The sequence below is a fragment of the Myodes glareolus genome, chromosome 1, assembly GCF_982192425.1.
Source record: "Myodes glareolus chromosome 1, mMyoGla1.1, whole genome shotgun sequence".
Lineage (NCBI taxonomy): Eukaryota > Metazoa > Chordata > Mammalia > Rodentia > Cricetidae > Myodes > Myodes glareolus.
Window position 1 is genome coordinate 69221249 of NC_142026.1, and position 16905 is coordinate 69238153.

General features: G+C 48.8%; 1 protein-coding gene across 1 annotated transcript; it reads left to right on the top strand.

The window, feature by feature from the left end:
- The first annotated feature begins 4842 nt into the window (after window positions 1–4842).
- Mzf1 (myeloid zinc finger 1) lies at window positions 4843–16468 on the top strand. Its single transcript, XM_048427725.3, is given in 15 exon segments — window positions 4843–5160; window positions 6483–6913; window positions 7304–7496; window positions 7900–7970; window positions 8072–8192; window positions 14501–14556; window positions 14558–14657; window positions 14660–14766; window positions 14769–15017; window positions 15019–15165; window positions 15167–15214; window positions 15216–15257; window positions 15259–15603; window positions 15605–15817; window positions 15820–16468. Coding segments are annotated over 14 exon segments (2208 nt in total). The 5' UTR covers window positions 4843–5160; window positions 6483–6520; the 3' UTR covers window positions 15943–16468.
- Window positions 16469–16905: the final 437 nt, after the last annotated feature.

Genomic DNA, 16905 nt, shown 5'->3' on the forward strand with positions numbered 1-16905 from the left:
GATCAAAAGAAAAACACAGAACAGAACACTTGGGAAGAGAAGATGAATTCATGATATTGAAGTTGGGAGATGGTGGTACACACCTTTAATCCCAGTACTCAGGAAGCAGAGGCAGGTGGATCTTTGTGAATTTGAGGCCAGCCTGGTCTACAGAGCTACTTCCAGGACAGCTAGGGCTACGTAGAGAAACCCTGTCTCAGTAGAAAGAAAAAAAAAAGATGATATTGAGAAAACAAGGAAGGTGAGAAAGGGAGAAGGGAAGAGAGGGGTGGGGAGAGACAGAAAGAAAGAGAACACAAGAGACCCTATTATAAATTAGGAGGTACATTAAATATTCTGAACACTGAAAAACAGAACATTCCTGTTGAGACCAAGCTGGGGCAGGAGGCTGCCCTTTCTTCACTACGATGACAGATCCTGAGACTTGGGGAAGGGTTTGCATTTAGAATGACAGCCCTTCACATACACCCTGTCAGGATCAGAGACACGGGGATCCCTCAAGCTGCAACCCCACCGCCCTCTCCCTTGCCATCCTCACAGGTTCTCAAGACCTGCCCCTTTGACCTAATCGCCTCTCAGCAGCTCTTGGTGCCAGCCGCAGGGAGAGCTGGTTACAGTACAAGGCTAAAGGGACAAAGCCTGGCTCTGGGTAGTACGTCTGCTCAGGCTTATAAATCTTCAACTGCACCCTTGCCTATGGACTTGAACCTCAGTAATCCTTGTGTGGCCACAAGCAAGGGAGTCAGATATAAAGTGCACAGCAGCTGTCTGTGGCCAGTGTTGATGGGACCGGAACTCCAGACTGTGTCCCCTGCAGACACAGTGACATTATCTGTAAGGAGAGTCTGGGGTGTTTACAGAAGAGAAAGCACTCAGGAGTCAGGTGTAAGGATTCAATAGTAGCTGATGGTGATTAAGGGAGAGGGGCTAGAGGGAGCTCGGGAACAAACAGGATGTTTTGCCAGAAAATGCAAGCTATCCTCAATATGAGCCCCAGAAGGAGAGGTAGACCTGTGGCCCTACAATGGCGCCCTATCTGAGGTGAGTAATATTTTTTCCATGTTTTCCTAGGAGTAATGTCACATAACAATACGCCATAGAATGCACATGGAATCTGAGGATGAGTTCAAAGGTCGTGAACTAACTGACTTGGTAGTGGAAATGTCAAAACATCTGTGCTAGCTAGTTTTCTGTTAGCATAAAATAGTCATCTGAAAGGAGAAAATCTCCAAAGAGAAAATGCCTCTGCAAGACTGGGCTGTAGGGAATTTTCTTAGTTATTGATGGGGGAGCCTATTGTGGGGTGGTGCTACTCATGGACTTTCCGTCCTGAGCAAGCCATGCAGAGCAAGTCAGAAAGGAAAAGGCTACTCTTCGTTGGCCTCTGTATCAGCTCCTGCATATAACATCAGGTGTTGTATAGGACTCCTGGAGAGTTTTCTCATTTGCTTATGCATACACATACACAACATACACAGATAGGTAAACCCACTACAGATCAAAGAACGAAGTCCAACTTAGTGAACCATGAGTTTTATTGGAGTTACTTACAGGAGCAGAAATTACTCAGAGACAGCTGTTTCATCAAAGCCCATCCCAGCATGTGTGACAGTTCACAAAGCCGGGAACCTGTGGAGCACACCACACAGCCTGCAAATAATTCAACAGGTTGGAGAGTGTCCGTTCCAAGTGCCTCAGTTGCTCTAAAGGTAGGTGGTCTGGTCTCAGTCTTTGAGTTTACCTAGGAGTTTTCTTTTCTTTGTTTGCTTGTTTGTTTTTGCTTATGTTTTTGTTTTGCGAGATAGGGTTTCGCTGTAGTTTTAGAGCCTGTCCTGAAACTAGCTCTTGTAGACCAGGCTGGCCTCGAACTCAGGCCAGCCTGAGATCTGCCTGCATCTGCTTCCCAAGTGCTGGGATTAAAGGTGTGTGCCACCACCGCCCAGCTTCCCCAGCTTGCTTTTAATCATGGTGTTTTATCACAGTAATAATCATGCTAACTAAGACTACAGCATATTGGATTCGACTTGTGTTTATTACTGGCTCCTTTTAGCTAGCCAATAACTCGAAACACAAAAAGCAGAGCAGAGCAGTTTTTATTGTTAAAAACCTATATATAGTCTTGGTGCTGAAGATATGGCTTAGTAGTTAAAGAGGACTTGTTGCTCTTCCAGAGAGTCTGGGTAGTTCCCAGCACCCATGTTGGACAGCTCACAGCCACCTGTAACTTTAGTTCCAAGAGATTCCACTCCTTCTTCTAATTTGTGTGGAAATCTACACCTATGTGGTACTTACAAACATAACAGGAACACACACACATCAATCACAAATCTTATATTTTTAAACACAGTCTTGACTAGGATGGTAGAGGATGGTAGCAAATTACTTTAATCTGAGCACTAGGGAGGCAGAAGCAGGTGAATCTCTGTAAGTTCCAGACTAGGCCAATCTACACAGAAAGTTCCAGGCCAGGTCTAGCCAGAGTTACATGTGGAAATTCTGTCTCAAAGCAGGGAGGATGTGGGGGGAGTCTTACCAGAAAAAGGTGAATTGAAAATTGTGCATAAATCAGTGGTTGTAAAACACATTTACTCTATGATTACTCTATTAAAGAGAGGTCAAGCAATCCAGGCAGTGGTAGTGCATGACTATCTCAGCACTTGGGAAGCAGAGGCAGGCAGAATTCTGTGAATTTGAAACCAGTCTGCTCTACAAAGTGAGTTCCACGACAGCCAAGGCTACATAGTGAGATACAGTCTAAGTAGGTGTATGGGGCGGCGGGGGAAGGTAAGAGACGACAAGTGTCTCACTAGAACAATACGAATTATGTCTTGAGAGTGTCTCAGAAAATGGCCAGACACCACCCACCACTGGCTCAAAAGTATGAAAAGCTGACCCTTTTCTTTGGGAAGGAACTCCCTAGTTGAACAGAGCCACCACTTAGGAAAATGTATACCCAGGATTCAGTTCAGGATATTCAGTTCCTCCAGTGCTCAAAGGTAGCTACAAACACAGTTCAAGAAGGTCACAGCATTGCTCCAGAAGGTACCAGACACATAATATTGGTATTGCAAACATGCAGAATGCAAGTCATGAAGACTCACAACCAGATTTCAAATGGTGATAGCTTGGGAGTTTGGGCAATGTATAGTAGGGTCAGAGTCCCTATGTGCAGCTCTTAAGAGATTTGCAGGCTTTCAAAGGCAAGACCCTGGGGCTGAAGAGATGGCTCAAGGGTTAAGAGTACTTGTTGGGGGTAGAGGAGCTGGAGAGTTGGCTCAGTGGTTAAAATCACTTATGAAGAACTTGGACTCAATTCCCAGCACCCACATGGAAGCACACTACCTCCTCAGGTACCAAGTACGCATGTGGTGCACAAATGTACATGCATGTGAAACACTCAACCACATAAAAGAGTAAAAATAATTCTTAGGCAGTGGTGCTGCACACCTTTAATCTCAGCACTCAAGAGGCGAAACAGATGGATCTCTGTGAGTTCAAGGGAACTTTTAAGTGTGAGGCCACTCTGTTTCTATAGAGAGTTCCAGGACAGCACAGTGAGACCCCGTCTAAAATAAAAACATATAAATTAAAACCACAACTCTCAAGGATATATGTCAAATTTATATACCTCAAAGGAAACCAGAAAGGTAACAAGGGTGGTTCCGGGAAGATGAAACAATGAATCTGAAATAAAACAAAAGGCTGGATGGAAGCATACAGAGCTATTTGGCCACCCTCAAGGGGATGCATTGGCAGAACTCATTTGCAACCCATCAGCTTCTTGCAAGTCAGTCTTACTAGAATAGTGAGTGTGTGGACTTCAACCACAGAAAAGTAAAAAAGAAAGAAAGAAAGAAAGAAAGAAAGAAAGAAAGAAAGAAAGAAAGAAAGAAAGAAAGAAAGAAAAGGGGATTAAGGCTGGAGAGATGGCTCAGAGGTTAAGAACTGGGTTCAGTTCCCAGCACCCACATAGCAGCTCACAGTTGTCTGTGACTCCAGTTCCAGGTGACCTGACACTCATACACATAAGATATAATAATAATAATAATAATAATAATAATAATAATAATAATAATAATCTACTACATTTAAATCGTCAGATGTCCCAGAATGAATTTGGTAAATGATGTGAGGAAACTGGACAGCTCCTAGTCGTCTTCCTTCAATTTTTCTGTGAATTTTTTTCTTAAAACGCCTCCCTCGCTCACACACCCAACTCTGTCTCCTCTTATTGCTGTCTTTCTTTCAGTCTTTGAAACCTCTCAGTCCATGTTACTTTATCTCTACTCTCCGTCTTTTCTCCTTGCTTACCTTTCTATTCGTGTCGGTCTCTAGAATCTCGATGTCTCACCTTCCTAATCCCAATCCCTTTCTGTTTCTCTCTTCCTCTCGCTAAATTTTCTGACACGCCTCAGGTCCAAATGCTCTGACTCTAATGAATGAAACTCTTCCTTTCATTCAGACCTGTATCCCTGTTTGTGTTCACTTATATTCAGTTACTCCCTCCTCGCATTCAATCTCCGCCCTCACAATCTTCAGGCCCTTTTGCCCCTCTTGCTCCCGACTATGTGCGGGTATATCTGCCACGCTAATTCCTACCTTCATAACTATCTCGTTGGGTATTAGGTGTCCCTGTCCCCTTCCTATTCCCTCACCACAGAACCAGACAGCCTTTCCTAAACCAGGTAGTCTAGGCGTTACCCGGGAAACCACCAGATTTGGTCCCCCGGTTACCATGGAGCTCCGCTCAGTCCCACCCAGGTCCGGTGATGCTGTGCTTGCACACATGGAGTACTCTGCCGACTACGATTCCCAGAAAGCCTCTAGCTGAATGTTTTTCTCCGCAGCTCAAGAGGTAGCCGAGGGGAGCGCCCCTCCTGAACCGGGGTTGCCATGGAGACGAGGCTGACGGCGTCCTAGTGAGAGCGGTGATTGGTGCAGAACCCTGCAAATCCTAGGAAGGCCCGCAGAGAATTGACAAAAATGTGGTGGGGGGTATGCGCTGTCTGGAAGGCGGTGCAGCCATCCGTTGCCCCCAGAGAGGATTGCGCACGTCGACGGGGCCCAAACGCCTGGATTTGAGACGGGGAGTGTGGGAAGAGAAGGCCAGGAGAGCGACCTGATCGTTACCAGCGCAATCCCCTGGGGACAGGAAGAAGGGTAGAAACGGAGGTGGGGGTGGGGGAAGGGCAGAAGGGCTGGAGCTGCGCGCGGAATAGTCTGGGAAATGTAGTCTGACCTGGAGGAAGCGAACGGGAGTGCGCATGTTTAGGAGGGCTCAGCCACCCTCGGAACACTGAAGTGAGGCTGGGAGTCCCTGCACCGCGAAACTTCAGGAGGGGACTGAGATGGAGTTGGGACTACAGAAGGGGATGGATTCTGGGGTTCCGGCTGCCCAGCTAGACCTTGAGCCTCAGCAGAGGTCTGAGAACTCCCTGTGCTGTCACGCGAGCTTTCCAATTGCCACCATTGCTACGGCGACAGATCTCTTAAGCTCCCTAAAGTAGTGACGCTAAAGTAGTGGTAGATTTCTGGGAAATGTATTTCCGTGCCCTCCTCTACTTGTTTAGTGGCTGTTCCAAGTTTCTCCTAGGGTTTCGAGTTTACTTGGCACCCTAAGGCGGCAGAGGTGTGACCCACAGAAATCTAACTGCCTCTAAGTTGATGCCACCCCAATAATAAATTCAGATTTTCACAAAGTTCCAGTTGCAGAAAGTATGTAGGGAAGGGAAGTCAGCCCTATTTGCAGGTGAGGAAACTGCAGACTTCAGAGTTCACTAGGCACAGAGGAATCAGCATCTCGGACCTTCCTTGCAGACTGTTGCTCCAGTGATTTGGGGGCCTCTGAGGGTCCTCAGAAGTCCCTCCCATCTCTCCGTTACCTCCGAACGCCAACTAAATTAGAGAACTGAAGAAATGGATGGTTGCTAAATGTGATGAGATAGCTTCAGGTGTTGGAGAGGAGCAGTGGAAAGGCGTTGCCTGAGAGAAGTTGGGATGCGGGATAAGGTGGCTATCTCTTTGAGACCACACTGGGAGGGGATGCATGTCTGAAATTGGAAAGAAAACATTAATAGACTGATAGTGGGAGTCGGGGAGGAGGCAGCAGTGGTACTGATGCCCGGATGTAAATAAAGAGGTGACTTCTGGGATGAGGCTGCTGGTATAGAAAAGGATAGGATTCAGGGGAGAGAAATGAAAAGAATAGGATTTAGGGAAGAACCTAAGCAGCAACCTGTTCTTAGAGCAGGAGACGCTACCAGACATTGCGTAGACCCAGCTGGAAAGATCAGCAAAGCAAGTGGCTCTGCTGAGTTCCCACGGGTCTCTGGGGTGTGGCTGGCCTGTCAGTGCCTGTTCCCTCACGGGTACTCTGTGGAGAAGGTCTCAGGGGCAAACAACACAGCATACAGTAGGCACTCAGTAAGCATTCGCTGTCACTGTCTGTCCTTATTCCAGATGCCTCACACTTCCTTCCCTAGGGACAGACACTGACCTGAGACCTGATCTGGTACTCCTGATGAGACCCACCATGCTGGGATCCCCAGGCCGTGCACCCTCAGAAAATGAACCCGTTGTGGTGAAGCTGGAGGACACTGAGGAGGAGGAAGAAGGCAGTCTGTGGGACCCAGGCCCTGAGGCTGCACGTCTACGCTTCCGGTGCTTCCGTTACGAGGAGGCAATTGGCCCTCAGGAAGCCCTGGCCCAGCTCCGAGAGTTGTGTCACCAGTGGCTACGCCCAGAGGTACACTCCAAGGAACAGATGTTGGAACTCTTGGTGTTGGAACAGTTTCTAGGTGCACTGCCTCCTGAGATACAGGCCCACGTGCAAGGGCAGTGGCCAGGCAGCCCTGAAGAAGCTGCTGCCTTGGTTGACGGGCTTCGATGGGAGCTGGATGGACCTCGGAAATGGGTGAGTCAATAGCTGAGTGGAAGGTCAGGACTGGAGCACTGTTCAAGCTTTGCCTCTCTCTGGGAGTTCTATGCCCGCTCAGGCATGCCCGTTGGTCATACAGAAGTGTCCACCAGCAATGGGGATCCTTCATGTGGTTGCTCAGGACAGGAGCCCATACCTACATTTCCTGTCATCCCCCAAGCTGGATGAGACACAAGGGGTACCAGGCAGCCCTGTGCCAGCAGAGAGTCCTTTTGCTTTCTGCTTGGGGGCAGGGAAGGGAAGGGGGAGGACTTTGGAAGACCTACTCATTATGTATTGACCAGGAAGTCCTGCAGTGGAGTGGGGGCCCATGGACGATGGGTTGTACCCAGCTCCACTCTGTCCTTCTTCGATGCATCTCTCTAGGTCACAGTCCAGGTACAGGGAAAGGAGATCCTATCAGAAAAGATGGAATCCTCCAGCTTCCAGCCTATACCTCACATCAAGCTCCAGACTCCAGAGCCTGGGGCTGAAACTCCCCCTGAGGCCATGCAGGAATTGCCACCGCCAGTGAACCTTCAAATGAAAGAGGAGGAGACAGAGGTGATGGAGAATCCAGGTGAGAGTAGACAAAGTGGGTGGGGCTTAAAGCCTGCCTGGGCCAAGCTGCCTGCACTGCACTAAGTCAGGCCCTGCTAGATGAAATAGTTCTAGTGTTGCCTCTGGCCTTCGTCTTCCCTCCAGTCTAGCCGCCACAGCCCCATTTCCACAGTTTTCCCCAAGCAACATGGGACACGCCGCCCGGGGACCCACAGAGATGCAGAGGCACAAACCAGCGCTTGTCTCAACTGTTTGCCTTCTAGAAAGCCCTACTTGCCCCCATTCCCAACTGGGCCATCAGCTACCCTGCCTTATCCTTCCCAGCCTTGAGTTCATGCCCTATCGCCTTTGACCCAGCACCTAGCACTGCTAGGGAGGGTAAGAACTTTCTTGAGCTGCCTGACCCCACTCTTTCTCCACAGAACTCCTGGATTCTGGGCCTCTTCCTGCTGCCCAAGAGGCTGCAGCTGCTCTCCTACCTAAGGAGGCCCAGGTGAGCCCTACACAGAGTGTGAGCCACCCTTTGCCCTAAGAGCCTCTAATGGGTGGGTGGCCCAGCCAGGCACAGTTCAACAGTGACCACTGTGGTTGCAGGGCCATGGGACAGCACTGGACCAGACCTCTCCTCACAGCAACACTGAACCTGATGTGGCCCCATGGAGTGAGGACCCTGTAGCCCTGTGGCAAGAGGAAGTAGGTGGCATCTTCTCACCAGGTTAGTGAGATAGACACAGTGGGACTGAGCCCTCCTCGTGATCCCCTACACTCAGGAATCCTTGTGTCCCTATGCAAGACAGCCTCATCTCTGCAGTAGCTCCTTTAGCATTCTCTGCCGCTGTCCCCTTGGCTCCTCCTGACTCTGCCCTGCATCATAATACCTTCCTGGAAACAGACCTTGTGTCCCTCATATCCACATCCTGTGCCCAGTTGTGGCATTCTGCATGGCCTCCAGACTCTGGTCTGCATCTTGCAAGTTGGATACCAGAGCAGGGAAGTTTGGAACCTGATGAGGAAAGCCTATTAGTAGATAAGGCAAAAGTAGTTCTGAGAACTGCTGAGAATGGACCAGGACCCCGCCTCCTCTTTCTTGATTGACTTCCCTATGTAAGGGCATCATCCTCTGAATTCTGGTGCAGGAGGTAAAATTTTGAGAGGTTACAGATCTGAAACGCAGTTGTCTAGTCCATGTTAGGTGGTTTATTTTTCCACACTGGGTAGGGATCTCAGGGATTGGGCATGCTAGGCACATACACTGTCACAGAGCTACACTCCCAGCTTCCCACTAATGGGTTATGGACAAGAACTCTACTACTGAGCCCGACTTTAACCTCTCTGGTGGAGCCAGGTATTTGTCCCACCACTGAGCCATGCTTTAGCCCATCCTAGGTAGGAGTTTTACCACAGAGCTGTACCCGCAGTCCCAGAACTGTTCTGTTAGACTCAGTCTCAGGCTTCTTTTGTTTGTTTAATTTCTGCTATTGACGGGTCTTCTCTATTTGAAATTCACTTATCTCCTAGTAGGGAACTGCCATGAGATGTTTCTTTGGAGCATGCCAAGGCTCTTGTCCTCTGGCATGGTCCTTTAATGTTACACTCCAGCTTCCCACCCCGTTTTGTGTGTATTTGAACACGTGTATGTGTGCCATAGCACACGTGTAGAGAGAGTTCAGACAACAACTTGCAGGAGTCAGTTTTCTCTCCCTGTCATGAGGATCCTGGGACTCAAATTCAGGTTATCAGGCTTGGCAGCACACTGAGGCAGAAGAGAACATCCAGCATAAGCGCCTGGTGCCTCAGCAGTCACCTGGCATGACCAGCCCTGCTTGTGTTGCCTAGAGACCACTTTGTCTTGCTTGGACCTGCTCCTCTCTTCACCCACAGTTCCAGTCTCTCAGCTCTCTTGCAGGCACATTGGCACCATTGCTTCCAGCCCCTTAGCTGCTTCCACCTCGGGCCACTCTTGCTGTAGATAACCATATTTCTTGGTTTCAAACACCAATTCATCTTCACCTCCATGACTCCTGTCATGCCCCTTCGCTGCTTGACGCATCCTCCAGCTGTGACTTTTGTGGAGGCCAGAGTTTTGGTTATTGGGAGAGGGTCCTGTTTTGTTTTGAGACCGGTTCTGCTATATCCCAGGCAGGCCTGGAACTCAATATGTAGCTGAGATGGATCATGAACAACTGGTCCTCCTGCCTCTACTTCCCAAGTGCTGGAATTATAGGTGCAGGATACCTCTCCTGGTTTAGACAGTGTTGTGGCCAAAACCAAGGGTTTCATGCATGCTACAAGAACTCTACCAGCTGAGACACATCACAGCCCTGTCGGTGATTTGGTGGTGGTGGTGTGTGCGTGAGCACACACATGGGTGTGTGCATACAAAGGCATGCATGTTTATGTTTGTGCACACACTTGTACACCAGGGACTGAACCCTGGCCTTTTACATATGCTAAACATGCAGTCTACTATGAGAGCTATACTCCTAGAGATCTTTCTAGTACTTCATTATGACACCATTTTAAATGTTAATACCATGCCAGGGACAGCATTAACAGGCTGGTAACATGCAGATAAAATTAATTCACTAAAGACACAGGGCAGGGGGCTGGAGAGATGGCTCAGAGGTTGAGAGCACTGGCCGCTCTTCCAGCAGTCCTGAGTTCAATTCCCAGCAACCACATGGGATGGTGGCCCACAACCATCTATAATGAGATTTGGTACCCTTTTCTGGTCTGCAGGGATACATGCAGGCAGAACACTGTATACATAATAAATAAAATAAATCTTAAAAAAGAAAATAAAGACACACAAGGCAGAAGTAGTTTGATACATGGTGGGACCTCAGAAGACAAGACCATAAATAGAGCCTGTCTCTACAAAGCCATTATATGAGGCTGCAGTAAGTCTCCACGTGTACAGTCAAGCAGCATTCCCGGCACCTAAAAGAGGCAAAGGCAAACAGATTTCTGTGAATTTAAAGCCAATGTAAACTACATAGCACATTCCAGATCGCCAGAGCTACATAGTGAGACCCATTTTGTTTTGTTTTTATTTTTTATTTTTTTAAAGATTTATTTATTTATTATGGATACAGTGTTCTGTCTATATGCTTGCTAGCCAGAAGAGGGCACCAGATCTCATTACAGATTGCCGTGAGCCACCATGTGGTGGCTGGGAATTGAACTCAGAACCTCTGGAAGAGCAGTCAGTTAAGAAGGCTGAACCTCTGAGTCATCTCTCCAGCCCCTTTGTTTTGTTTTTAAACCAAAAACAAAACAAAAAAGTAGAAAGATGAAAAGGCTTTTTTATGGACCTGGAAAGATGGCTCAGTGGTTAAAAAGAGAGGTTGCTCTTCCAGAGGACTTGGGTTTGAGTCCCAGCACCCTCATGGTAACTTGAAATTGCCCCAGAGGATAAGGCTGGATATTGTAGGAACTGCATACACGTGGTACACAGACATACATACAGGCAAAACACCCATTTATATCTAAAATAAAAAATTTAAAGACAAAAGGGTCTTTTGTTGTGGTGATGATAGTTTGGATTTTTGTGTTTGTGGCTCTTTTTTTTTTTTTTGGTTTGTTTGTTTTTGTTCCTTGTTTTTGGTTGGTTTTCTCTGTGTAACCAGGGAGTCTTGACCACACTATGTATCAAAGGCTGATTTCAAACTTATGTCAGCCTTCTTGCCATCAAGAGTGCTGGAATTATAGGCATGCACTACCATGCACTGTAAGAAAAGTTCAAAAAGAAGAAAATGTTTAAGAGACTGAAGATAAGCAAATAAGAGGACCAGGTTGGGTTCCTAGCATTCAGGTCAGGCAAATTGACAACCTCCTGTAACTCCAGCTCCAGTAACCTTGGAGGTCACGGCGTTCATATGCACATAGACATACACATATATACACAATTTAAAATAAAAATACTGGGCCAGTTGGTGGCACACCTTTAATCCCAACACTCAGGAGGCAGAGGCAGAAGCAGGTAGATCTCTGTCAGTTGAAGGCTAACCTGGTCTACAAAGTGAGTTCCAGGACAGCTAGGGCCATACAGACTCTGTCTCAAATAAAAATAGTATTTTCAAATGAACAACCCTGGGGTTGGAAAGAATAAGTGCCTCACAACCATCTGTAACTCCAGCTAAGGGAATCTGACACCCTCTCTGGCCTCCTCTGGCCCCAGGCACACACATGGTGCACAGACATACATATATGCAGACAAAACACTCATACACATAAAATGGGTTAAAAAAAATTTTAATGAACAAACCAGGTAAAGCGACACATTCCTTTAATCTCAGCATTTGGGAAGCAGAGGCAGGTGGATCTTTGTGAGTTTAGGACCAGTCTGGTCTTCAGAGTGACAGCCAGGGATATATAAGTGAGACTCTATCTCGAAAGGCTAAACAAATAAATAGAAAATGAACCAACCTTGCTTGGTTCACCAGGACCCCCATGGTGAAAGGAAAAGACCTAATCCTGCAGGTTTCCCCCTGACCGCCACATGTGCACTCCAGTCGAAGTACATGCACACATCAATACGTAGACTAAAAATATATTTTAAAAAACTTGAGGCTTGGGTTGGAGAGATGGCTCAGAGGTTAAGAGCTTTGGCTGTTCTTCCGGAGGTCCTGAGTTCAATTCCCAGCAACCACATGGTGTCTCACACCCATCTGTAATGAGATCTGGTGCCCTCTTCTGGCCTGCAGATGTACATGCAGACAATAGTATACTTAATAAATAAAAAAATAAATCTTTAAAAAAAAAAACAAAAAAAACCCCTTGAGGCTAGAGAGTGAGCTCAGTGGTTAAGAGTGTTTATGGCTTTTCAAACACATATCAGGATGTTCACAATGTCCTGGAACTCCAGTACCAGGGGATCTGGTACCCTCTGACCTCCTAGGGCCCTGCATACACATGGTACAATTAAACTCATGCAGTCATGCATACATGCACATATTTACAAAAACTCTTTATGGGCCAGGCAGTAGTAGCATGCACTTTTAATCCCAGCATTCGAGAGGCAGAGGCAGGTGGGTCTCTGTGAGTTTGAGGCCAGCCTGGTCTACAGAGTAAGTTCCAGGATGGCCAGGGCTACACAGAGAAACCCTGTCTTGAAAAACAAAACGAAAAGAAGAAGAAAGAAAATATTGGTGGATTCCCACATGACCTCATTCCCCTCTTTTCATGCCATGTGCTTGGCAAACAGCAGGGGTGGTCACAGGTCTTCACACAGCTCTGAAGACTCACTGTGGTCCACACTCACTCCCTTGTCCACAGTTCTTTGGATTGATTCTCATTAAAAACTAGAAAATGGGACTGGAGAGATGGCTCAGAGGTTAAGAGCACTGGCTGTTCTTCCGGAGGTCCTGAGTTCAATTCCCAGCAACCACATGGTGGCTCACAACCATCTGTAATGAGATCTGGTGCCCTCTTCTGGCATGGGGGCATACATGCAGATAGAACACTGGAAACAAAATAAATAAATAAACCTTAAAAAAAAAAAAATACTAGAAAACCCTGTGCATAGGTCATTGACACCAGGAGGAATACAACTACTAAACAGGAATACCTAAAAGTATAATTCCTGGGATGGTGTGAAACACCGCTGTTTTGATTTGTGCTTTCAAGAAAGTATCTCATGTAACCCAGCTGACCTTGAACTTGATTGCAGTAGATGACAATCTTGAACTCCTACCTCCACCCCTCAAATTCTGTGAATGGAAGTACTCACCTCCACACACTATCTTGATAAAAATTTCCTGTGTTGTACCAGCAATGCATACAAACAATATGGAAACAAGGCTAGAGAGATGGCTCCGCAGTTAAGAGCATACTGACTTCTCTTGCAGTTCCTAGTACCCACATGTCAGTTTACAATTATCTAACTCCGGTCTCAGGAAATCCAACCCCCGACTTTGGCCTCCACAGGAACTGTAGCCACATGGTCTCACATGGTATACAGACACACAGTCAAACCACCTACACACACACACACACACACACTCATAAAAAAGGAAAAGATTATGGTATCAGGTTAGGAGATGTAGCTCCATGATAGAACACTGGCCTAGCAGGAGACTTCCTGGGTTCAAGTCCCATCACTGGGGGAAAAAAAAATGCTGGAACTAGGAAACAATGTGTCAATGCAGCCCTACTGTGGATTTTTCTAAGCAGGAACTAGCATGTTCAGTGGAGCTTAAAATAATTAGTTACATTATTTCTTATTTACATACTTCCACCATGTGGCTGTCAGCACGCTATGAATTGACTGAAGCTTCTGTTGTAATTTAATTATCCCTTAGTCTCTGGAGAGTTGTTAGCGTGGCTTTTGATTCTGGTTTCCTTTTGTGCATTCTAATTTCTCTTACTTCCCTTTGGTGCCTCATGGATTTTCTGTCATCCATTTTGTCTCCACCCTCAGTTGCCTGGGTGGACACCTCATCCCTCGATTAGCCTCATATCTTGGAAGCTCACTCTGTAGTCCAGTGTGCCTCAGGCTTGCACCTTGAACGGCTCACTCTGTAGCAGGAACATGCTTCTACAAGCAGCTCTCATGTTGATCACATGTAGGCTTATGTTCATCTCATCCCCAACCTCCAAGCATACATGCAATCCTCTTCCTCTAGTATGTTTGGGCCATCTCAAGTGTGGCAAGTCCAAACCCAAAACTAAAAGAACTCTATTCCCACCCTTACTGCTTCCTGTTGATGTTCTTCTGATCTTTATTGAATCTACATTCTTTTCATCTTCCCCAGACCCTCACTGCCCACCTAAACTGGGCCCCCACTATCGCTCCAGAATTCTTCCACAAAGAGGTGTTGTTCTTCTCCCAGCGACTTAAGTCAAATCAGGAAGGCCTTCACACACACCTCAGGGAAACCTGTTCAGATACAACTGCCACTCTCTCTCATCTCCTGTCTACATCACCTGCCAGTTCCCAGGCCTGTAGTTCAGCCTCCCAGAATTCGGTAGGTTAGGGCAGAAAGCCAGAGTTTCATGAAGGAATGGGTCCCCCTTGTGCAGGGTTTGCGCTTCAGATGGACAGCATCACGGCAGAGCCAGATACGGTGAGCCCCCACCCTCCATGTTCCCTGGGATCTCGACATGGCTAGCCTCTCTGGACAGATGCAGTCCCCCTCCCGAGAAGGTGGCTTCGCCCATGACCTCGTGCTCCCCAGCAACCCGGAGGTGAACAGGACCCTGCCTGCGAGAATCCCTGCCCCAGTGTGGGCCCAGCACTGGTGGCGACTCGCCGACTTGCCCCAAAGAGCCGGAGCCGGGGTCGCCCCTAGTACCCGGGACTGGAGCGGTGCGAGGCGGCCGCTGTGACGTGTGTGGCAAGGTGTTCAGTCAGCGAAGCAATCTGCTGCGGCACCAGAAGATCCACACGGGCGAGCGACCGTTCGTGTGTGGCGAGTGCGGCCGCAGCTTCAGTCGCAGCTCTCACCTGCTGCGCCACCAGCTCACGCATACCGAGGAACGGCCTTTCGTGTGCTGTGACTGTGGCCAGGGCTTCATGCGCAGCGCGCGCCTGGAAGAAACACCGGCGAGTGCACACGGGTGAGCAGCCATTCCGCTGCGCAGAGTGCGGCCAGAGCTTTCGGCAGCGCTCCAACTTACTACAGCACCAGCGCATCCACGGTGACCCGCCCGGCCCAGCACCACTTACCCTGCCCCCTCCCGGGAGTTCCCGAGCCCCCGGGCCCCTTCCCGTGCAGCGAGTGCTGTGAGAGCTTCCCCACGACGTGCAGTGCTGCTGGAGCACCAGGCGGTACACACTGGGGGACAAATCCTTCGGATGCGTGGAGTGCGGCGAGCGCTTTGGCCGCCGCTCGGTGCTGCTGCAGCACCGGCGCGTGCACAGCGGTGAACGGCCCTTCGCCTGTGCCGAGTGCGGCCAGAGCTTCCGGCAGCGCTCCAACCTCACCCAGCACCGGCGCATCCACACCGGCGAGCGGCCCTTCGCCTGCGCCGAATGTGGCAAAGCCTTCCGCCAAAGGCCCACACTCACGCAACACCTGCGTGTGCACACAGGCGAGAAGCCCTTCGCCTGCCCCGAGTGTGGCCAGCGCTTCAGCCAGCGACTCAAGCTCACTCGCCACCAGAGGACCCACACGGGCGAGAAGCCCCTACCACTGCGGTGAGTGCGGCCTCGGCTTCACGCAGGTGTCCCGGCTCACTGAGCACCAGCGCATCCACACTGGTGAGCGGCCTTTCACTTGCCCCGAGTGTGGCCAGAGTTTCCGGCAGCATGCCAACCTCACCCAGCACCGACGCATCCACACGGGCGAGCGGCCCTATGCGTGCTCCGAGTGTGGCAAAACCTTCCGTCAGCGGCCACCACACTCACGCAGCACCTGCGCACTCACCGGCACGAAAAGCCCTTCGCCTGCCAGGACTGTGGCCGCCGCTTCCACCAGAGCACCAAGCTCATTCAGCACCAGCGTGTACACAACGCTGAGTAGGTCAAAAAACACCTCACACTGTTGTTGTGAGGCTGGCATCGCCCAACAGGCCCGCTGAGGACCAGGTCTTCAGTAGGTGCTCAATAGATAGATGATGCTTCCCCACCTGCACGGTTCTTCTGCCCACCTTACGGCTGTTTCAGGTTGGGCATATCCTCTGTGCCATGGCCTTCCGTATACTTCCCAAGTAACCGTACCTACCACACCTGCTCTCTTGTGGAATATACTCTGTACCATACCTCTGGGTTATACAATAGGTATGCCCAGCCTCAGATGGTGAAAAGTAGCCACACTCACACACACAAAAAAAATTAATCAGGGTCTAGTCGAGAGTTCTACCCGGGCGGTGGTGGCCCATGCCTTTATCCCAGCACTCTGGAGGCAAAAGCAGTTGGATATCTGTGAGTTCGAGGACAATCTGGTTTACAAAGCGGGGTTCCAGGACAGCCACAGCCAGAGCTGTTACCCAGAGAAACCTTGTCTCAAAAAACAAAAGCAAAAAAAAAACAAAAAAAACAAAAAGAAAGGAAAGAAAAAAAGAAAAAAAACGGGGGGGGGGGGGCAGTTGGCGGAGGTCCATCAACTAGTCCAGCTGGATGTGGTGGCACCCTAGCACTTCAGAGGCTGAGAAAGGACTACAGAGTTTTAGGCTAGTCTGGGCTACACCATAAGCTGCTATCTCAAAAGTACACACTGAGTGTGGTGGCACACACCCACACCCCAGCAGATAGGGGGCAGAGGCAAAAGCATTGCCATCAACAGGCAGGGGAGAACCTGTCCAGAAAAAAAAAAAAAAAAGCCCAAATACAACTATACAAATGTGGTGGTGTGATGGTAACCGGCTTGTAATCATTCCAGCTATTGCAGGAGGCTGAGGCAGGTGGACTGCTAGCTAGTTCAAGGTCGGCTTAGCATACAGAGACCTATCTCTAAACAAAAACCCACAGGGCTCTGGGGTTGGGT